Raw genomic sequence first — 22,296 nt, 5'->3', positions numbered from 1 at the left:
GGGCTGGAGTTGTGAACCCCTAGGGTCTTGCATACCTCTGTACTTAGAGCTCAGCCCAGAGCTGGGACATAGGTACTCTCAAATCATACCTACTTGGAGCCTAAGCCTGAACACAGCTTTTCCCGGTGACTGAGAATTCCTTAGGAGTCGGAACTTAACCTCCCACCCAGCACAGTTGGGAGGGAGAATCTTGATATGCTCTTGTAACTTTTTACAGCAAATCTAAGGTGACAGAGTAAGAAAGCCAGGAGATTCTTTTCCCTCCTAGGATGGGGAACCCAGGCTGAACCCTACTCCCTCTACCCCTGTCTCTGACTGAGAGGGTCCCAGGAATGTGCCCTCCAGAGACTCCACCCTTCACCTTGCACTTGCAGCCCCCGCTGAGAGCACCAGACACGACTCGCTTCCCATGAGACTTTGCTCTCCGCGACACTGGGGCGCATGCGCCCTACCCAGCAGTCCTCGCGCGCTCCCGCAAACGGGACACCGAGGACTCCAAGATGGCGTCTGTCGGTGAGTATTGGGATTAGCTTAGGGCCGGTTAGGTTAGAAGCAGGAGTGGAGACGCCCTGGGAGGAGAGGGAGCTGCAGAGCTATTTGTCTTTAGCTGAACACCTTCGCTGTGACCTCAACGGAGTCCCACTGAACCCTTTGCCAAGGGCCCTGCGCCTGCTGACCTTTCTATGCTCTCCGGGCCGCGGGCTTGGAATGCAAAGCCTCAGGACTCCCACTGCCCGCGAAGGAATAGCTGCTCTCGTCCTCTCCGCGACCCAGGCGCTGTGCACTTGAATCCTAACGTACAGACTGAATCCTTCTTTTTAAGGTTGAAGTTAAAATTAAGATTCAGGAGAAGTTTAATGCCTGGGACAGTGCCTGAGACAACGAAAGTTTAGAGGCATTTATGTTGACTGCGCCAAATAGGCTTTAAGAGGTGAAGTGACCTATTCAAGGTCACAACTAGTGAGAGAGCTGAGCTGGGATTCAAAGCTAGGAGTTTGAAGCCATGTGGTAAACTGAAGTTGAATTACAAGGATGAGTTTAGGAGTAGCTGGCGTTTCGGTGACACGTTGTATAAATTTCTGCAGTCCTCGAACGGTGCACACTGTACACCCTGACTTTTATTTTGAAAATAATACGGAACCACGTATAAGTACTCAAGAGACTTGGACTCCAATTCCCTCTCCCAGGATGATGCCACATGTACCAGATGTGACACGACCCTGCCCAAAGGTCTTGACAAAAGTCAGTACTGAATGTTGATCCCATATTTAAAAGGAGGAAAATAATCTTTGGAGATGTGGTGTGGCCTGCCTGAGATCACACAGCATGATAGTGGCAGGGTTTTGATTAACCTGTTAATCAAACCTTTGTCTTACCCCAGTCTTAATCTCAGCCTGGAGAAATGAAAAGAAGATCAGAAAAGATGAGAATGATGCTGTTCTCATCTGTAAAAATGGGCATGAGAGTATTTATCCACAGGTGGTTGTGTTGTTGAAATAAGACAAAATGTGAAAAAGGAGCATTGAGACTTGGCATCTTATTTAAGCAGAGGGTTGTTGTGAAGAGAACTGTGGACTAAGGATTTAACAACTTAGTACATGTATGTAAGGTACTTGGAACGCTGCCCAGCACACAGGTGAGTGCTGGTTATCCCAGCTTAAACGCTAACCTTTGGGCATGGTCATGTCACATCTGGTACATGTGGCATCATCCTGGGAGAGGGAATTGGAGTCCAAGTCTCTCGAGTACTGATGATCTTATAGATGATGTCTGTTGCTGGAGCATAAAGCCACTAGTTCATTAGCAAATAAAGTGATGAAAATATGAATTAATAGCAATAAATGAGATCAGGGGCTGGCCAATCCTAAGGCCATTAGGCCAGATTTCCTGAGGCCTCTTTTTGTGAGCTAAGGAGGGTTTTAATGTTTTGTTTTTTTTTTAATCATTCAGAATAAAAAAAAAAAAAAAGACTGTACAGAGGCCATGTGTGGCCTGCAAATCCTAAACTCTTTATTCTCTGGCAAACCCCTGGGTTGCGTTTAGCATGTAGAAGACACTTGGCCTTTCCATGCCTTTTCAAATAAGGGAGCAGTATGCTTCTTGAAGTCAAAAAATCAGACTAGACCCATGGTCCTTCCACAGTCTTCACTGAAAGTCTCTCATGACCAGGAATTGTGTATGCAGTTGTTCCCACCTTCAGATAGCTTGTAGACAGAAAGACAAATAATAATAATTACCATTTACACAGCACCTAAAGTCAAGCACCAAGGTGGGTACTATTCTTACCCTTATTTTACAAAGGAGGAAACTGAGGCACAGAGAGGGCAGTAACTTGCCCAAGGGCATACAGCTGTAAAGTAGCACAAAACTCAGAATACTGTACTGTAGAGTCTGCCCTGTTACCACTGCACTCCACTGGTGTGAACCAGTGACTGCAGAGGGCTGTGCAGCACTGTGGAGGGGTGCTGAGGGAGGGTTCCAGGAGGGCTCCCAAGCACTGAGGCCTTTGTCTTCCACTAAAAGAGAAATTCTTGGAATAAATGTAGATGTATCTCTAATGAATCTGATTGTCCCTTGGAGTTTTGTGATGGTGGTGTACTTGTTCTCCTTAAAACGAATGTGATTTTTATTCTGTGCTTATAAATTTCTTAATTTTGATTTAGGAAACACTTTGTAGTACAGAGGTAGAAATATGCAGAAGATGATTGTTGGCTTTTTTTTCTCCTCTGATATGCCAAGGCACCATGCCATCTTCTGAATGTGGTCATGAGAATGTGAATGTGTTTTCATAGTTTTTGTGAATGTGAAAAAGATAGCTTCAGTGGACCCAGAAGTAGCCTGATTTTTTTTTTGAGTCACCAACCTTATATCAGTCAAAAATATTTTGATTTAAAATACTATTCTCCTTTTATTTCCCTCAACATAGTTCTATTTTCAAAAGCACTTTTAAACTTTTACTATGGAAGATTTAAAATAAAAAGGAAACAAAATAATGTAATAAATGCTTTGTACTTATTACTCAGTGTCAGCAGTTAGCAGCATTGTGGTATTCTAGATCCATCTATTCCTTCTTCATCACTCTGCACCACAATGCTATATTTAAAGCCAAGTTGGTTTTAGAATGACATGGTTGCAGTCCTTACCACATGCAAGAATGCTTTGAGAGTGTAGCAAAGGTATTACTATGTTCTTATTTAAGAGTAAATGTGGTATAGTAATCCTTGGACTAAAAGTCTACCGATTCAAATGAAGATAAACCTGTGATGTAAAATATGTACTTATTAAACTTTAAAAAATGGCACAGGCAAGGTTACAGAGGAAGATATAGGTCATTTTTGGAAGACACTGTTTGGTGTTGAGCCTAATATCATTTGACACTAAGCTCTCCAACAGAGATTTGGAACATACCTTAAAATTCATTTAAGACTATCTGATATCTTAACTAATCAGTTTTCTTTTTGTAAAAGAACTAAAGGGTGAGATTAATCCCTGAAGTCCTATGTGGTTAAAATGCCCTAAAGTATGGTTTATGTGCTTTTCCCCCCACTGTTCTTTTCTCTTTTTTTAAAAAAAAAAAAATGTTTCATATAAACCTTATGAAATTTCAATAGTAATAATAACAGTTTACAATTCTGAGCACTGTTCCAAATGCTTTTGTATAGAGTCTCATTCTATCCTTGGGATAAACCATTTTACAGAAAAAGAAATGAGCTCACAAATTACATGGAAAGGAAGTGCAGGCACTTGAGATCAGGAGAGCAGGGGAAGAGGCCTTTTGGGAGATGACATTTAAGTTGAGATAATCTTGTGAGGAACAGGGGGCACTCAGGTGAAATAATTCTGTTGTATGAAAACAGAAAGGGTTTTGGCTCAAGTGTGGTGAGCCCAAGATAAGTGGGTATGTTGTCTTCTCTGACAGAATGGTGGCTCCTGAGAGCAAGGTTCTCATCTGTGGTCAGTGCTGTGTCCACAGCGCTCAGTATGCTACCTGGCATACAGCAGGTGCTCCATCTTTGTTGGATGAATCTAGGGGGAAGGTTGGGGCAGTATGTTTGGGACAGGCAGCCTAAACCAGGACGCTTAGACCATGTATGCAAGTCACAGGCTTATGCCTCCACCTGTCACTTGTGGCCTGCTGTGACAGGCACCCAGTCTGATACATCAAGGTCAAGGGTCTGGTTCTCCAGACGATCCGTAGCAGATTAGAAGCTGCTGTTCAGCCTTGCATTTGTCTTTATGGCCTGACAGTCCCTGTCCTTAAGGATTGGGAGATGTCAGGAAACCTGTGGGATTCCCCTTAATGGACACTTGAAGCTGGTCTTTAGAGAGCGTTAGTCTTTCCTGGGATCCCCCAAATGAAAAAGAAATCTTGAAGTGATTTAGTCTGGCTCCTCCTGTGGCTGGTCGTCTTTAAGAAGAGACTTTAGTTCTTGATTCCTTGCCCTGAAGAGGACACCTCCTAAGCAGCTTTTTAAAGTCAACCTCTGGGGAAAGACGGGGGAAGGGGGACCATTCCCTCATGAACATCTGGACACTCACAGCTCTGCTCCCCTTCCCAGGCCCTCCCTGTTTTACTCTTAAGCCCTGAGATGAATACAGTATGGCCTCAACTAGGAGTCCTTCTCCAGTCCTCAGACTCTTATTGAAATATAATCTGGGGCCCACTGGATCATTTGGAGTGGTTTTTGCTGTCATTTGACATCTGTGGTCCCAGGTAGGATTCTTGAAGAAATTAGATTGGCTTTAGGAGCATGGGGACCAGACCCAAGGTTGAGTCTTGCCAGTGTGCTCTGCGACTTTGGCCAAGGTGCCCAACTTTTTTGAGCCCTCTCTACCCTGCTCCCCTGTTATAAAATAAAGGTATCAACTACTTGCTTGAAAGATTAAATGAGCTCATACATGTAAATGTTAATATTAGTTTTGCAGTAATCTATTTTGTCCTCTATTTTTTTCTTCCTCGTGGCCCTTAGTTCTCTTTTTACATAGTTATTTTCAGTAAGGTCTTAATTAAAATCCTTTTAGCCTTGGCTGGTGTGGCTCAGTGGACTGAGTGCTGGCCTGCGAACTGAAAGGTTGCTGGTTCAATTCCTGGCCAGAGTACCTGCCTGGGTTGTGGGCCAGGTCCCCAGCTGAGGGCTTGTGAGAGGCAACCAATTGTTTGTGTTACACATCGATGTTTTTCTCCATTTCTCTCCCTTTTCCTTTTTATAAAAATAAATAAAATCTTTAAAAAAATCTTGTTTTTAACGAATCTGTCGCATGGTTGGAGTGTCGTCCCGGGCACTGAAAGGTTGCAGGTTTGTTCCCCAGTTGGGGTGTGTGCAGGAGGCAACCAATTGATGTCCACCCCCCTCCACTTCCTCTCTCTCTAAAAGCAGTCAAAAATGTCCTTGGGTGAGGATTTAAAAAAACAGTGGATTTGGGGGGACATATTTATTCATAATATTATTTATGTCCAGCCTCTATGTAGTGACATTATTGAATGCCTCTTTATTGAATGGTTGAAATGAGTGACATGAAAGGATGGTATTTGTGTTATTGGGATATTTTTCAATATGTGGTTTTTTTTTTTTTACTTTTCCCAATCAGTACCTTTGAAGGAGAAGAGACTCATGGATGTCAAACTAGGGGAGCTGCCAAGCTGGATACTGATGCGGGATTTCACCCCTAAAGGCATTGGTGGAGCATTTCAAAGAGGTCAGAGCCTTACGGATGTATGTAAACAAAAGCAAATCTCTGGTTCTTTAGGTTTCTTTTTCCTGCGAATTTGGGTAGTAAAGGCCTTGTCTCAGACCAGTAAGTTATATAGGGGACAGGGAGAGATTATTAGCTCTTGAATTTCCATGCTTGATCTTGTCAGACTAGCTTTGAGATATTTCAGCCAAGAAAATGTTTTTTTATTGCTCAGAATTGGTATCATTGCCTTCATCTTAGAGAAAGGTCTATGAGCACTTTCATATCATGAGACTTCTTTAGGAGGATAATGAGTGAAGCATAGTGGACATCAGTCTAAAGTATAATGCTCATCTTCCTGCCAGGCAGAACTTCCATGATGAATATTTGAAATGATCTTTCCTCCAGGTCTTTGTATTTTAAAGTGCATAGCTAGTCAGGCCAGTCCTTTCCAAGAATAAAGACCCATGTCCTCCCATGGGGGCCTGCATGGTCTCCAGCCTCCTCAGGGGCTTTTCTCCTGTGTTTTCTGATTCTGGCCTCTGTGTAGCTCTTTTGTGTGCCACCTTCCTACCCTGAGTGTCCCCAAAATAGAATAAGCTGCATTTTCCCTCACTCAGTTACAATAGTCCCTGACTCGGTGGAGGTGAAAGTGGCTTGTTCATGCCCATAGCCACCTGCAGTGTCCCTTCAAGGCATTCCTCACTATTGTAAACTATGGCCTTCTGTGACCATTTCATTCCTTTTCTGTCTACTGGGCCGTGAACCCAAGAGGGCAGATACTGTTTCCTCACTGGTGGGCGCACTAATAAAGAGAAATGCATAAAACTGTCCCTGCTCCTGAGTGGCCCTTACTGAGGTTTGGATTCTCACTCAGATTTAGGGTAAGGTGCTGGCACACAGGTCCTGGGTCATTTCCTAAATGGAATTATCAGGATGGCTTCATGTGATTTTAGCCTGATGTTCTCTCTCAACCTTTCCCAGGCTGGAGGTAAGGGTGAGGTAGGATCCAAGACTGGCAGGCTGAGCCAAGTCTGTAAGATTGAGGCCAAAGGGTAGGGGCAGAATCAAGGGGGGCCTAGGTGGAGCTTTACCTGGGCTTGTGGGGACCCGACACTGTGGGCATTTGTGCTTATCAATCTGTGAATGTGGGGTCAGTGGCTTAAAGAGCCAGAAGACTGGGTCTGAATTTACCAGACTGGACTTTACACACTATGAAACATTCATAGCAAAGCAGGATAGTGACCTCCTCTCTGTTTGCAGGTTACTACCGGTATTACAACAAGTATGTCAATGTGAAGAAGGGGAATGTTGCTGGAGTTTCTATGGTGCTGGCAGCTTATGTGCTTTTTAACTACTGCCGTTCTTATAAGGAACTCAGTAAGTGTTTCTTGTGTTACCTTATCTTCAGTGGGGTTTCCCGTGAGGGAGTGGCATTGGTTCATTGTCAGATTTAGAAGTCCATCATTTTACTGACAGCTGAAGAAGTGGAGGGACTTGTCAGAATATAGTACTTAGGATATTATTTTAAGTGAGAAAATTATGGCAAAGAGAACATACACAGGAAAAATAAGATGAAGCTGGGGTAAAGGTAATACTTAGGAAGCATTCTGCCAAAGGCTGATGGGAAATTTGGCTTCATTTTCTTAGCAGAGAGGGAAAGAAGTGGGATAGTCTGGTGTCTGTATAATGCTCTGGAAGCGTAGCTGTTTCTGGTCCTGAGACCCAGGAGGAGCTTGTCCAGTTGGCCGTCCCAGAAAGCGTCATTGGTGGCCACTGATTGGGTTTATGGCTGTTGGTCTGAGTGGGAGTTCCTTCTGGGAAGGGAGAGCCTGGCCAGGGGGACAGATGAGCATTTGAGATGCCTTCTTGTCTCCAGGTCAGCAGTTGGGTTCTGGGTCATTTCCTGAAAGTTCTTAGGATGCCTTTATGTGATTGTAGTAGCCTAATGTTCTCATCTAGTGCTTTCACTGCTGCACATTTTAAGGAACTTACCATTCTGCTTTTCTAACTTTAGAACACGAGCGGCGACGCAAGTACCACTGAAGAGGACCCAGTGTGGACTCCGTATTCCTGACCATTATCTTTGCACAGCACCTCTGCATCCTTTCATATTGTAACTAACACCTAATAAATGGCTAGTACTGGGCTCCTTCACTGCTTTGGCCATTTCCCTGCCCTCCAGGAGGTCCCCTTGCACAGGGTGGGATGATTGCTTTACCACTCCCAAAGGGGGGACTTAGTCTTGGGCTTTGAGCCATGATGCCTTGGGCACCCACATCACACTCATCAGCTCAGCAGGTGGGGGGTCACTTAGCACCACACTTTAAAGTGTTTCCCGGCTCTTTGCCTTGAGTGTCCTAAGCACTTTTGGCCTTTTGTCACCTGACACTTTCACTGTATAAAGCAGCTCAGACTTCCAAGATTGCCTTTCCCACCATGTTCTGCATTACCTGGGGATATTACACTTGAAGGTCAGTGGGATGATCCACAGGAGGAAAAGTGCAGGCCCTGAAAGCCCTATCCAGGGGTGTCCAACCTGCAGCCCATGGGCTGCATGTGGCCCAGGGTGGCCACAAATACAGCCCAACACAAAATTGTCAATTTACTTAAAACCTGTGCCTTGCTCATCAGTTTTTGTATTTTGTGTATTTAAGGTGTGGCTCAAGACATCAAAACTCTTGTGGCCCAGATGCCAAAAGGTTGAACACCCTTGCATCCAGAACTCTTACCTATTTTCATCAAAGGTCTTTAGTAAGTGACATGAAGGTCATAACCAGTTTCTTATTGAGGGGGAGTATAGTGAGCCTCTACACTGCAGAGTAGAAGAGGGTGTGACACCTGAATCTGAGTAAGTATCATCCAGCATTTGAAATGAAATGAGACCTGCCAGGTGGCTGTTCCAAAATCCAAGCTTCCAGACTTGTAGCTGTCAGTAAAAAGGCCTTTTGTTGGTAGCCTCACTTCCCTTCTGGAGGTTCATTTTTTGGAAGGGGACAAGCAGGCACCAATGTCAAAGCTGTGTGCCAGGCAGCTAGTGCAGCTACTAGCAAGATCCTTTCCTTGGCATGGAGTGTCTTAAGTAATGAGACACAACTTAAAAAACAAGCTTTAATCAACCTCATAAAAATGGTTCTTATAATTGAACTTGGATAGGCCCCCTTGCCCAGCAGGCTCCAGGTGGTTTCACATTTCCAGGCTCAGGGTGGTCTCCATAGGCCAAATGTGTCCAAGTGACAGCAGACACTTGATGGGGCAGGAGGTAGGTGCAAAGGTGGACTGCATCATCTATTTAAAGGGTTGTCTGCAGCTCCAGTTTAAGGTATACCTTAACCACTGTCAAGTATGTGCCCCAAGAAAATAAGCCCAGAGGAAAACTGCACCCTCACACTTGTGAGCCCTGCACCTCTCAATTCTTCCTACCTTGCTTGGAACAGGACCAGGCTGAGGCAATAAGTCCACTTGAGTTTGCCCTGAAGGGCTGCCTTGTTCAAATCACATTGATAGGCACAGCTTCTAAATTCAGCAGGACATGGAGGAAGCAGGCATGACCTAGCTGCAGGTTTAATGATCCACCAGACCTTGGGGTCACCAAGAACTGGTGTTTAATGAGGATTGAGGGGAAGGGCCTTCTTTCATACATAACTGCTTAGCACAAGCTCTTCCCTGCAACTTCCTCCCCTCTCCAGAGGGTGGTGTTCAGGAAGTCCCAGACAGGAAGTGTTGATGCCTAGACAAACATGATGCTGACTTGAGGGACAGAAATGGAGCACATGTCCCTTCTTCTTTTTAAATTACAGCAAAATGATAGGGAAACTGATAAGACAGAGCCCCTTATACTGATAAACCCCAATGTGCTTGCCTGCCAGCTCCAGCCAGAGTTGCACTAACACTGGCATTGAACAGTTAAATGCACACTTCCAAGGACGGCCCAGAGTGGTCTCCAAAATGGGGCCCCTTGGGCTGTTCTGAGCTGTCTCCAGCTGCTGTCACTGTCCACTGAGAAAGGCCAAGTGCCCTTTGGTGCATCTGTTGGCGTAGTGTCCTTTTTCACCACACTGGGAATGGCAGGAAAGGAAGAAGACAAAAAAAAGAAAAAAGTTTTCAAATGCAGTTTTCAGGTAAGGCAGCACTCACCAAATACCAGGTTGGGAACGGGGACTCCAAAACTCTGTGGTACAGACTTTCATTCAAATACAAGGGGAATGGAACTACAGCAGGTACGTGGAACAGAAACTGTAGCCAACAACTTGTCAGGTGGAAGACAGACTCCTGCAGCCAGAGGACGATCTGAGAGCACACAGCAGGGAGCCCCTTCAGCCAGCTGGGCACAGGGGCCTGCCCACAGAAGGGCTCCATGGTGGGTGGCGGGATGAAGAGAAGCCCACGGCTCCAGAGCTCCCCCACCTGTCCAGGAATCAAGCCCTTCTGCGTGGCTGACCAGTCACTTACCTCTGAGGCACCGATCTGGGACTCCCTGGAGACGGGAAGGAGCAAGGAGAGAGAAGCCACCTGGCTCCTTCCCCGGTGCAGGGAGGGATTCACTGCTGTGGACACTGGGTATGCGCTGCACCCAGATTTCCCCTCTCAGTCCTTGCACATCTGCCTAAGCTACCCATGGGGACAGGTTTCAGTCACAGAGTCAGAGACAGGGCAATGGTTAGAATTGGGTGAAGAGACCTGGTAAAATCACCTCAAAAATCTATCAATGACCCTGATTTGTCCCAGCTCTAAAGATCCAGTCTGCCTTAAAACTTCCCTTCGTTCAATCTTGTTGCTACTCAAAAGCAGAATTCTAAGAAAGGAGGTGAATGGCAGCCTCAAGCACAGAACAAGGGGTCCAGAGGTGGTAGGGGCACCCGTCCTGCACAAACCCAACCCGCACCCTCCCAGTCCCTGCTTCCTCAGCCTGGACTGTCGGGCTCTACTTAGTCATCACTACCACCCAGAATTCTTGGCAGCTCTACACTTGAGCCTGTCATCCTCGTGTTTTCAAGTCTTTCTTGTCTCTATGTATGACCTGTCTGGTAGAGTGGCCTATGTAGCTGCCAGTTAGTCCTTCGGCTGATGTGATGACCAGACCAGAGTGAGAGACTACATGGGCCCATTCGTAGCACTTAGCATGTCTGTCAGCCTCCACTGCTGATCTTGGGTAATCCAGGATTCCCACATGGCGTCTTTAATACCGACTGTAAAGGCCCCTGGTAAGAAGAGGTTGGCAGGTCCCCACCCCAGCTTTCTAAGGTTCCAGGACTTAGGAGAGCTTGCTTTCCAGAAGCCCTGCTGAAGAGTCCCGCAGAGAGGCAAGATGACAGCTATACTGCTTCAGGACACCTAAGTTTCCTTACTGTACTTGAGAACTGACTGGTTGGAAGCTGCTCAGCACAGGGCAGGAGCCCCCATCTACCTCACTTTCACATCCCTTTCTCACTTTCACTCTGTACTCTCCTCAGCTGTTCTGGCTCAAGCTCAGAAATCTGAGGTCTTCCCTGAATCCAGGTGCATTTTAACTTCAGTGTCTCTGGGCGCTGGCCTTGCCCTTTCCTTAGAACAAGAATCCCTCCTGGGGAAGAGCAGTCTTTGTTTCCTCAGCAGAACTGGCACAGAGCACGTGCCCAGTGAGTGTCTGACTGACTTGAGAAATACCCAGGGGATCGGCTTTTCTATGAACATTTTAAATATATGCCTTTTGACTTGGATCTTGTAATTGCAGCCACGGATGCTCCTGACACCATCAGACAAGAGCTCACAAATATCTAGATATCAGATTCAGCACTGTTTTTAGCTGCAAAAATGGTAATTTAATTGTCTGACAGACAACTGGTAAAATAAATTATAGCTATTTATACAGTCACTGAAAAAGACAAGATTTACATATACTGATGTAGATCTACAATACATTGTAAAGAAACAAACAAAAAAAAGAATACAGAACATTATACATACCAGGCCCCGCCCCATTTATATTAAAACACAAGCTATCCTGGTATTTGTGTTAATAAAAGTTTAGAAGGGCAGTTTTCCAAGTGGGGTCCAGACCCCCTCAGCAGTTCTGAGGTGTAAAGGGGTACCAAAAAACAACACCACAATGGTGAGAAGAGAATACCCTGAATAACACAGCTGTTTTAGAAAAGGTGGGAATATGGGACAACACTCACTTTGTATCCTAAACACTTGTATGTCATCAATAAGTTTTTTTAAAAAGCATGTATTAACTTTGTATTTCTTCTAACAATTCCCAATCTGAAGTCTTTGTAAGTCTTGTTCAATTACTGATTGTTTCTACCGACTCACTTGGTAGTGCTTTTTTCCTCCTATGTTCTGGGATTTTAAATTGTGCACTCATTGTTTGGAATTCTAGCTGTGGGAATTCTGTGTGACCTGGGCTGAGAATAAATTCCTCAAAAAGCCAGGTGCCAGGAGCCAATCTGGGACTGTTTTAGCTTAGAAAACGAGCTTTTCAGCACTTACCAGTGATGATAAATTCTCAAGGGGTTACCCCCACCCCTTTCCATCCACAGTCAAGAATAACAACTTTCCTAGTGGGATTTTAAAAAGTTTACTCTTTCCCTGAGTATACTATTGTGTGTGTGTGTGTGTGTGTGTGTAGGGGGTGAGAAGGGTATTCTGATTTCTCTGTGTGGGCCTAAAGCTTTGCATGGCTCCCTTGAGTATGCCCACATGGGATTTGAGGACAACCAGAGGCTCCAGGGCTCACCCTCATCCCTGGATTCCTGCTTCTACTTTGTGCCTAGCCTCTGAGAAATTTCCCTCCCTTTTTTTCAAGTGCATCCCATTCATTGAACAGTAAGTGTTTAATCGTTCACCTGGTCTTGGTGTGTTGTGGCAAAGTCAAATGCCCCACCGGTGGCCTACTTTTACTTTCACAGTCAGCAAAAACAAAGACTTTTCATTGTCAAAATGAACTATCTGGGGAGTGTGGGAATGGCTGCTGACTGTGAAGACCCTTCCCTGTCCCCCAACCCCAAGACTCACCTTGTAACACGTGACCTGCTCCAGCGGCCGGGGTCCCCTGTTGCCTGCACTGCTGTTTTGACTCTGCATGACCCCGATGACCTGCGGGGCTCTCTGCTGATTGGGAGAAGAGTTCTGACTCGTTAACTGGATCAAGGAGGACGACCTTTGTAATGGCGGATTGTTACTTTGCTGGAAAGAGTTACACAACACGGTTTTACTGTGGAAAACACGTGCACGCGGACCACCAACGGGGACAGGAAAAAAGAGGGCGGGACTGCTCCCGCATGACCAGCTTCTGCAGTGGCCCTGCTCAGGAGAGCAGGCAGAAAAGAATTATCTGGTGATGATGGCAGGAGCTGCTGCCCGAAAATACCATGCAGACACACAGAAACGAAAAATAAAAGTAGAAAACAAAACACCAAAGAGACAAGGAGGTCTCTGGGGCAGTGGGGCGAGGGCATGAGCAGGCCTTACTTTTGTTTCTGAGGTTCTAGCTTCAGGTCAGGATGAACGCTTGGTTCAGCCAGATGTTTAGCAGCCTACACGGCGAGCGACAGTCACAGAAAAACAGTTGGAGGCTGACACACTGACCTGCGATCTAGGGGCTGAGAGGGCCCTCCTCTAGGGAGTCATGTGAGCAAGGGGGATGGGGGCTGCTGGGCTGGGGACTGGACAGCAAGGCCACCTCCCAACCAAGTGGTTTCTGGCTCTGGCCTTTTATAAAGGTTATAAATGCAGGTACCCAGAAATAGAAACACCCAGGTTTTCAAGGCTGCACCCACGCCAAGTAATTCCCAGCTTTGCTGAAAAGGAATTCTATCTAATCTGCCCCATAACCTCTTGAGAGTGGGGGTCAGTGTAGCAAGTGCAGACATGTCTTCTGGCTGCTCAGCCTCCAGCACTGAGGAGGATCTGGTGGGGCTTTGGACACAGATTCAGAGTCCAGCCAGGTAAGAGATAAGGTTGAAGACTGATGGGTGGGTTTGCTCAGCCTGTTGAGACACTGCCTAGTTCACTGGCTAGCACTATCTCTGTGCTACCACCCCTACTCCAGTAACCAAACCCAGGGTGCGCTTGGTTTTGGGGAGGCTGCTGCAGATTCCCACTTGTCCATGGCAGTTCCCTCTTTCCTCCTGCTTGACGGGAATCAGCTGGGTTTTAAGACCCGCCTTGCCTAGACAATGGAGTCGGCTGGTCCTTCAGCCCTCTATTCCCAGCCTTCCCTGCAGTTGGGAACATCCACACAGAGCGATCACAGCACTAGCCAGAGAACTAGCCAGCCTTGGTTCTGCGCCCAGATCTGCTCCTGCCCAGCTGTGGCACCTCAGGCAAGCCCCTCCATCCACCGCAAGAGCAGCAGACACATGGCACTCAGGCTGCCTTCCACTGCGGTCCCCAAGGTGGGCTCGAGGAGGGTACTGCTGAGCCACCAAGGCACGTGCCAGGCAAGGGAGGAGAAATCAAGTGGGTGTTCAACTCCAGCAGACAACCCTCCATCTCTAGAGGCAGATGCAAACTGCTTTGCTCCCCGAATTTTCTGCTGGAACTCAGGAAGACTCCCCTCCTGTCCCGTATCCTCCAAGCCCTCTCACAAAGCCTCCAGCCGGGTCTGTGACAGACCACGCATCGATGGCGGCACCAAGTTCTCTGCAGCAAGGGCACTGCCAGGGCCGGCAGTGCCACAGGGCCGAGGAAGGACCAAGACACAGTACCTTGGTTGGAGGCTGCGTCTGCTGTGGCAGTGGGGGCTGCTCGGTGGTTCCCATTGGCAGTTCAAATCGAGGGCTGGTCACCCAACAGCCAGGGGGGGCAAGAACAAGAGAAGAAAAGACGAAAGAAGCTAGGTCAGGTGGCATTCTCAAATTCTGGCTAAGGGACTGTCATAGTCACTCTTTACCCAAGCACAGAACACCACACACCACCCGGACTCAGCTCTGCCCCTGAGGCCACAGGACAATGGGAAGAAGAGATGCCTGTTCTGCTGATACCTGGCTGAGACCTGGGCAAAGTGATGCTCCGAGAAATGAATGAAACAGCAACTGGTTATCATCAGAGGGCGCAAGCCTGCTCCACAAGGGGCTGTGAGCATGAAAAGCCCTTCCAATACATACCTTTTTCTGCAAGGTCTAACTTTCTCTGACAACAGAGATTCCCTGGGGGACATGCCTGCCTACCCCTTAAGCAGGAATCCCTGGGCCATCCGTGGGCTCCTGGGCATTCATCTAGGCAGTGGGACCAAGCCAACAGCACTGACCACCTGCCAATCGAGTGGCAGCAACCAGGACACTGCTCCTGTACAGGTGTTGGCAGCGCAGATGGAGGCAGCACAGGAGGCGGATACTACTCTGTATCCCCTCAACCACCCGAAGTGACAGGTGTGCTGAGGCCCAGGAAGAGGAGCACTGAGCCTGATAGGCAAGAACTTGGCTTTGGAGGCCTGTAGACCTGCCTTTGAGCAGGTACCATCTCCTGCTGCCACATAACTCTGGCTAGTGGCTGAGCTGTCACAGTGCTCTCATGTGTGAAATAAGTCATTCTCTTCCATACTTGTGAGAGTTACAAGAACTAGTATATGTGAAACCCTAAGCTCAGTATCTCCCATACAGGAGACCTTGACACTGTATAGTTTCCTTCCCTTAGGTCCCAGGTTCCTAACCTGAGGGCCCTAAATTATAATGCAAGGCTATGTGTACGTGAGTTTGTCCGGAGCATGGGCCCATAGCTTTCATCAGATTCCCTGATGGCTGTGCCCAAAAAAGGTTAATTGCTAGACAGAGCCACCTCTGGGCTCAAAAAGCAGCAAGGGTCCCTCTCCAACCTTCACCCTTGTCCTGGGCACTGTGCTAACACCACCCAGTGATCAAACCCCAACTGAGCTCAGGGAAGAAGTACAGGATAGCACAAGAGCAGTGTGGGAGTTGGGGGAAGAGGGGCTGGCTACTCACTGCATGAATTTACATGAGGGCCCCTCCGGGCAGAATCCCACGAGGTAATTCACACAGATAACTCTCCGCGTGTGCCGGTGCCTACACAGGGGACCTGTGGAGCCAAGCGTCAGGTCACTCAGACCATCTCCTCTTTAGGGCATGCCCTCGTGCCCCTCCGCAGTCAGAGTGCTGCCCAGACCACCGTGTGGGGCACAGAGAGCAAGGGCAGGGCTTCAAACACGGGCTTTGACTCTCATTGATAGGGGACACTAGGCAGGACACACAACCTCTCAAATACAAGTTTCCTTATCGAAAAAGCAGTCCACACAGAGCTTTGGGAGGTTCAGGCGAGCTGAGAGTGTAAAAAAAGCCTCACTAACTCTGGCTGAGATGGCTCAGTGTATCGAATGCTGGTCTGTGAACTGAAAGGTCACTGGTTTGATTCCCAGTCAGGGCACATGCCTGGGTTGCTGGCCAGGTCCCCAGCTGGGGGTGTGTGAAAGGCAACCAGTCTATGTATCTCTCGTATATTGATGTTTCTCTCTTTTTCTTTCTCCTCTCTCTAAAAGTAAATAAATAAAATCTTAAATAAAAAAGCCTCACTAGCCCCCCAAATGCCTAATACCATTTTTGTTGGAATAGGCAGGACAGGTAGAGGGTCATGTGAGCAGAGGAAAAGAAGACTGGCTTCTCGCAAGGGGGTCCAGCCACTCTGACACCTACCATGCTTGCAAAAGCCACGGTCGTACCAAGGGCAGTCCTTGATCTTGGACTCGGGGTCGATGTGCAGAAAGGGGCACTCCTTGTTGCTGCACTCTCCTGCAGGGAGAAATCCAGACATGTGGCCACCTGGGGCAGCTCTGGAAGAGGTGGACCCAGACCCACCTCGGTTTCTCCCAGGCCGGGGCCCACAGTGTGGCAAAGAGGGCCCAGGTGGTTCTGGCGTCTGGTCCCAGCCTGGTGAAGCCTGAGACTCAGAAGAGTGCCTCAGAGCCTCTGTTTCCTGACCTGTATATGCACTGTGAAGATCCTCCCCTCGTATGTGTCCATTCTGCCACAAGGGTCAATGACATTGACAAAGGTGGGCAAAGGGTATACACTTATTGTATCAAATAACTCATGGCTCCATCCCTTACCCAAAGATGGTGCCCCGGGCCCTTTGGTGTGCTCAGATATGCAAACGTACCACTTGAGGCCAGGAAATTACTAATCTACTCTGATCAGCTTTTCACATGCACTAGTTGGGACAGGGGAAAGATCTGAGGAAAAGGGAAAAGTTTACCTTTTAGGACAAAAATAGGGCAGATTTGAAAACTCAAGGCTGGGTCCCTATGATAGAAGGCAATGAAGCCTTTCTGACGGGAGCTGTCTCAGGAGCAATCAGCCCAGCTGCCACCAGCACCTTTCACCCAGTTCGGTTCAGCCACCTCCGTGCTTGCCCTTCCTTTCCAATCTATGTTACACACAAAAGGCCAGTCTGGGAAAATGCATACTCCTCCTCAGACCCACAAGTGTCCACGCGGTTTCCCCTACCCCCGCCGCAGTCTCCTCCTCTTCTCCAGCCACACTGGCCTCCTCGCTGTTCTAAGACAGACAGCCCTCTGCCAGGACTGGCCCCTGCTTAGCCTTTGGATCCCAGCTCAGGTCTCACATCCTCAGAAAAGCCTTCCCAACCACTCTACCCAAAGGAAATTCCTCATGTGGATCCATCACTGTTTATCTCCTTCAGAACACTTATTGTGCACAATTCTCTTTATCTGTCTCAGTGGCATATAAGCTGCCTCTTTCCCTGGGCTACTAGAGCAAAAGCACCATGGGGCAGGCAATGCGCCTGTCTTCTTCACCACTATCTCTTCAGGGCCTAGAAGGGGGACCCTCACCTGCGTCACCAGGTGAAAGGAGCTACAGACAGTGTGTCTGCACCAGGTCAGGCTCTGCAGGGGAATGGCAGGCAGGGATCTGTTGCAAGGGTAGTAACTTGGGGGAGGGGATTGGGGGGGTAGGCAGGGGTGCTGGATCGAGGATCACCAGCAGAGAAGTAAGGAACCCAGGCCAGCCTGCAGAGGCTCCCCGGAGAACCTGCCCATGAGGGCTGGCGCCGGCCTTGGGGGCCAGTTGTGAGAAGGCTCCCATGGAGAAGCCGCTGCTTCCTTCTGCCCTGGTTCCAGTGCTGCTGGGAAGGAGAGGGGGCTGGGAAGCCCGAGTCCTGTTTCTGTCTGTGCTGTGACTTCAGCTTGTGCTGCCTCTTAAAAAAGAGCCACAATTGTAATTAATTAGCCAGCCGGCCAAGCCTGTTGGTCTGCTGAAATAATTAGCGTCTCCTCTGACAATACTGCTTTGAGAGCGTCCAGCAGGTCTGGCAGTCCTCGGCCTACCACAAAGGGTACAGCAAGCCTCCAGCCTCCCACCGGGCCTCTGCAAAGGGCCTGGAGTCAGCAGTACTGAGGCAAGAGTGGGCCTTCACCCTGACCTGCAAGGCCTTTTCCTGGTCAGCCTCACTCAAGGCACAGAGCCAGGAGGTTCTAGTTCTATCGGAGAGCACAACCGTCTGGCCGAGCCCTGTGCCAGCCCCATTTCCCCATGCAGTTCACTCAGCACAGCTCAGACCACGTGTTCTCTGAAGCAGTGGCAATCTCAGTTGCAAGGTGAAGAGTAGGGCTATCTGTCACCAGAATATAAGCCCCCCAAACTTGCTATTCTTAAGGGATATTTAGGACAGACAAGCTACTGCCTGGGATCACATGCCCAGAGAGAAGAAAACAAAACTCTGGCCGATCCGTTGCTACACAGTTAGAAGCTGATTTAAGGGAGATGGTTGACTTGAGCAGAAACAAGGCTTCCAGCCAGCTGCACTATTCACCCATCTACTTGGAGACCCTCATTAGTTTCCAATTCCCAAAAGTACCTGAAAGTGCTCAAAAAACAGAAGTGGTACAAAGATGTAGGAATTACTAGAGAATAATCATAACTTCCCATGACTAATGGGCCAGCTGAGGTTGGAGGGCAATGTCTAAGGTTCTCATCTGGAGCCAATAAGGATGGGGGATGGCAGACACTGTGGGTGCCTGAGCAGCTGCTTAATTGCTCTGGGTTTTGGTTCTTGGTGGAGTCTCCTCAGGGCTCCTGATGTGCAGAGATTCTGGGTGCAGGGAGGGGCCTTGCCACACACCTTACAGAACTGCCTTACCAAACTTCGAGTAGAAGTAGCACTCAGGCATCTTGGTCATATCATACTCGTGCAGGAACTCACACTGGTCCCCCTTCTTACACAGTCCCCGTAGCCAGTGTTTGCACACCACTGTCTTCTCACCACTAATGTGGCGAAATGGGCACATGCCCCCTGTGGAGGAAGAGAGAGCGATACGGCCCTGAGCCCAGGGGCACTGGGCCTGGGGGAGCCAAGGTGCCTTCTCCCAGTACCTCCCTGAAACACCCAAAAGCAGCATGTCCCAGAGGGCACCAGTTGCCCCTGGCAGAAGGCAGTGCGACTTTAGGCAGTACAGGGGCACACGTTTTTAAGTTTAAATAGATATGTATTTTATTTTAATGTGTTTCAGTAAAATCTAACTAAAACATCATGATTTCACAGATTTTACTGTAAGATGGAGACTTGACAAAACCAATGGTGGCGTGAAGGAGGAGTAAGTTTATTTCTTTATTTAATTAAAAAATAGTTCCAGGATCCACTAACATGGCAAAAATTGTAGGGGTAGTTAAAGAAAGACTGGGGTTCGGAGAACACAGCCCCAAAAGACAGAAGGTAAAGAGGAGCGCCAGCAGAAGCCTGGACTTCAGGTAGGCTCCATCTTCAGTTAAATTGCCTACCTAACCTCTAATAACTAAGAAAGAAGATCACCTACAGAATTAAAGAAATGCATTGCACAGACACTGGGGAAGGTCTGTCTTCTGCAGCAGGAGCTGAGTGATCATCCACTCAGACAGGAGAAAACCATACTCTGGGAAAGTCATAATTCTCAACAGTGGCCTGGTGGGACTCCTGGGAAGGCCCGACCACAATAAGGTTGCGACTGGAAAAGATCTAGACTGGTCCCATCCAACAGAACTTTCTGCAATGGTGGGAATATTCTACATTTATGCTGTCCAATAATAGCCACATGTGACTATTAAACACTTGAAATATGACTAGTATGATTGAAGAACTACATTTTTAATTTTATTTAACTGATTTAGATTTGAATAGCCACTTGTGGCTAGTGACTATGGTATTAGTCAGTGAAATGATGGCTCATGTTAAGGACAGCGTGGTAACCGATGGTGGCAGGTCAGAAAGGCAGAAGTACTGAGTAAGGACAGAGGAGTGAGAACAGAGGCAACGATGATCCAACTAGCTCAACGGAGAGGTAAATGACTGAGTTATAGAACCAAAACTTGCCAAAATCAGCCATCAAAACCAACCATGCTCTAATTTTGTGCTCCCTATTCAAGCTTGTAATTGAAATTTAGTTTCCAAATAAATTTGCCTATAGAAGGAAAAGTGGCCAGACCTACCTACAGTATGTGAGGTCCTGCCCAGCTGATACTTTTCCTTATGAATAGTCTGGCTCATGTAGCCTCTGTGGGGGCCTGGTGAGTATGAACAATACTCCATGAGACAAGACTACTGTGGGGGGGTTTTGATGAGAGGACACGGAGGACAGTGAGCCTGTGCAGACTGTAGTGAACTCAGCCACTCACTAATTCTTTGACCTTGAGAAAGTTCCCAAACATCTCAGTGCTAGGAACTTCTGTTCATGTCACATGGGTCAGCTTCTGGCCACAAGGAAAGTGAGGTGAGAAGGCTGATTCAATGCTGGTTAAATCTGGTGTTTTAGGTTTTAGGCAGAATACCCCATCATGTTCTTAGCCTATCCAAACCACAGTTTCATCTTGGGATACTGTTAGCGTGGAGAAGGCACTGTAACCCAGAGTCCTGATGGCCTACATGTAAGTCTGGTAGGGGGCAGAATGGTGGATGGCCCCTCAGGAAGAACATAAAGGAACCAGGGGTTTCTTACCTTTGCCACAGGCAGCTTTCAAAAAGAATTCACAGACAGCAGCCCCTGACTCTGTAGAGAGGAGGGAAAAGGAGAGAGGTCAAACGAAGCAGGGCACAATTGCTACCAGTGACATCTGAAGACAGGGAGAGGAAATGCTTCTGACCTTTGACCTATGAAGGGTTCATGATACAACAAATGGACAAAATAATGCAAAACCCCCAAAACAAGAAAAAAATTGCTTATTTCAGTCATTCTCTGCAAAATGAGACATACATGCTGAGACCAGTCATTATTCAAGGCTTTCTGAGAGCCTCCTCTAATAAAGATGCTTTCAAGGAACTAGGAGTGAGTGGGGGAAGAATGGAGCACAAGATCATCGAAATTAATTACTTTGTACCTGGACCTTCTAGAGGGCTAATGTGAGGTAGAGAGAGGGAACAATCTCATAGAAAACGCAAGTGAATGGGGACTCTAAGGAGGAACAGGCTCCAGAAAGAAGCTACTAGGGAGGGGAGAGAGTAAATGAAGAAACACAAGCAGGACGGCTCTTAAATTGCATATTAATATGCAATACCACCACAATTATTAAAGGAGCAATCTTTTGCTTCTACACATGCAACTGGTTCAGGTGAAGGGACCAAGAGAATACAGGCTGACTGCATGCAGTAGATGTCGGCTCAGGACAAGCTGTTTCAATGAGCCCAGTAATTTACTGCCCTTGGCTACCAGAATAAACCTCCGGTTTCACAGTTTTCTCTATCAGCAAGCGTTTCAGAATTGCTGAAAACCCAGCATCTCTGAAGGCCACTTTCGTGCCTCCACTTGCTAACTTGCAAGGGATCACTTGGATCCTGGGGAGCAGGAAGATTTTGCTGGGACGAACTTAAGGTGGTGGAACTGGGAATCCTGGAGGTGTCAGTCGTTTGCATTTCAAAAAGTCTGAAAAGGGAGCTCAGGCAGATGCCTAAGTGTGATGAAAAGACCCAAAGTTGGAGTCCAGAAAACAAGTGAGGGATAGGCTACCAGAGGTGTAGGGGAATGGAGCTTGAAAGTCTAATTGGGGGTCTTCTGTAGGAGAGGTGGTTCTCTCGGCCAGACTCTCCCAACGGCCCAGTTTTGATGAAAGCAAGAAGAGGGCCATCACAGTGGGGGCTGGATTGGGGAAGGGTGTTATACAGTACTTTCCTGTAGCTGGCGAGTGTGTGGGGGTGGAGGAAGGTTTTCCAACCCAGGACACCCGCCTTCATTCAGTAATTACTTTTAACAGCCAAACATGATCTTGCCCTCCAGAAGACTGCCTTAAGCTAGCCCCAGGGGTTCAAAGATCCGAGGAAGGTGGGTTACGGAGTCCGAGTCCCAGGACCATGGGAGACGGGTCCCGGTCTGAGTCAGTTGCGCCCCTTGCCCGCCGACCCCCGGCCCCACGCTCACTGTCCATGCCCGGGAAGGGCAGCGGCTGTGCCCCTAGCTGCTGCTCCACCGCGATCTCCAGGTCGAATTTGATGTGGTCCACGCTGGCGATGATTTCCTGCATGGCGGCGGCGGCGGCCCCTCCGGCCTGGCTACTTCCCAGTACCTTGCCACCCTCACACCTCCACCGGCCACCTTCAGCCGACACGGCGCACTCCTCCGCCTCGCCTCGCCTAACCTGGCCGCCGCCGCCGCCACCGCCGCCCGAGGTATGCCGGGAGCGCCCGGAGCCCGCGCCGGCCTTCCGCCTG

At 48.0% G+C, this 22,296-nt stretch overlaps 2 protein-coding genes across 5 annotated transcripts; one reads left to right on the top strand and one right to left on the bottom strand.

The window, feature by feature from the left end:
- Positions 1 to 442: 442 nt before the first annotated feature.
- On the top strand, positions 443 to 7,830 carry ATP5MF (ATP synthase membrane subunit f). The gene is made up of 4 exons (XM_053665314.1): positions 443 to 513; positions 5,590 to 5,697; positions 6,937 to 7,053; positions 7,691 to 7,830. The coding sequence occupies exons 1-4, from the start codon at positions 501 to 503 to the stop codon at positions 7,717 to 7,719; spliced, it is 267 nt and encodes an 88-aa protein (XP_053521289.1). The 5' UTR covers positions 443 to 500; the 3' UTR covers positions 7,720 to 7,830.
- Positions 7,831 to 9,438: 1,608 nt separating this feature from the next.
- On the bottom strand, positions 9,439 to 22,244 carry CPSF4 (cleavage and polyadenylation specific factor 4). 4 transcript variants are annotated; one of them, XM_037138190.2, is made up of 8 exons: positions 22,007 to 22,244; positions 20,594 to 20,644; positions 18,766 to 18,918; positions 16,302 to 16,397; positions 15,597 to 15,690; positions 14,364 to 14,436; positions 12,670 to 12,840; positions 9,562 to 9,731 (listed from the first exon to the last, which is right to left on the bottom strand). In XM_037138190.2, exons 1-8 carry the CDS (start codon positions 22,107 to 22,109, stop codon positions 9,663 to 9,665), a joined length of 810 nt encoding a protein of 269 aa, XP_036994085.1. In that variant the 5' UTR covers positions 22,110 to 22,244; the 3' UTR covers positions 9,562 to 9,662. The 4 variants fall into 4 exon arrangements, with proteins under 4 accessions (XP_036994087.2, XP_036994085.1, XP_036994089.1 ...); XM_037138194.2 differs by having other exon boundaries at positions 12,670 to 12,765; XM_037138195.2 differs by having other exon boundaries at positions 12,670 to 12,762.
- Positions 22,245 to 22,296: the final 52 nt, after the last annotated feature.

The sequence above is a fragment of the Artibeus jamaicensis genome, unplaced genomic scaffold, assembly GCF_021234435.1.
Source record: "Artibeus jamaicensis isolate MK-2021 breed Jamaican fruit bat unplaced genomic scaffold, CSHL_Jam_final contig_402, whole genome shotgun sequence".
Lineage (NCBI taxonomy): Eukaryota > Metazoa > Chordata > Mammalia > Chiroptera > Phyllostomidae > Artibeus > Artibeus jamaicensis.
Note: the sequence above shows the minus strand (reverse complement) of the source record. Positions and strands in the feature narration are given on the sequence as shown.

Bases quoted from the DNA above. Each gene is read 5' to 3' on its own strand.
- ATP5MF (XM_053665314.1), top strand. The intron at 5,698-6,936 runs GTCAGAGCCTTA...CTCTGTTTGCAG, and splicing joins TGGTGGAGCATTTCAAAGAG to GTTACTACCGGTATTACAAC. The intron at 7,054-7,690 runs GTAAGTGTTTCT...TTCTAACTTTAG, and splicing joins CCGTTCTTATAAGGAACTCA to AACACGAGCGGCGACGCAAG.
- CPSF4 (XM_037138190.2), bottom strand. From the start codon at position 22,109: ATGCAGGAAATCATCGCCAGCGTGGACCACATCAAATTCGACCTGGAG. The intron at 20,645-22,006 runs GTGAGCGTGGGG...TCCTCTCTACAG, and splicing joins GCCCTTCCCGGGCATGGACA to AGTCAGGGGCTGCTGTCTGT. The intron at 9,732-12,669 runs GTGAGTCTTGGG...TGCCATTCCCAG, and splicing joins AGCAGGTCACGTGTTACAAG to TGTGGTGAAAAAGGACACTA.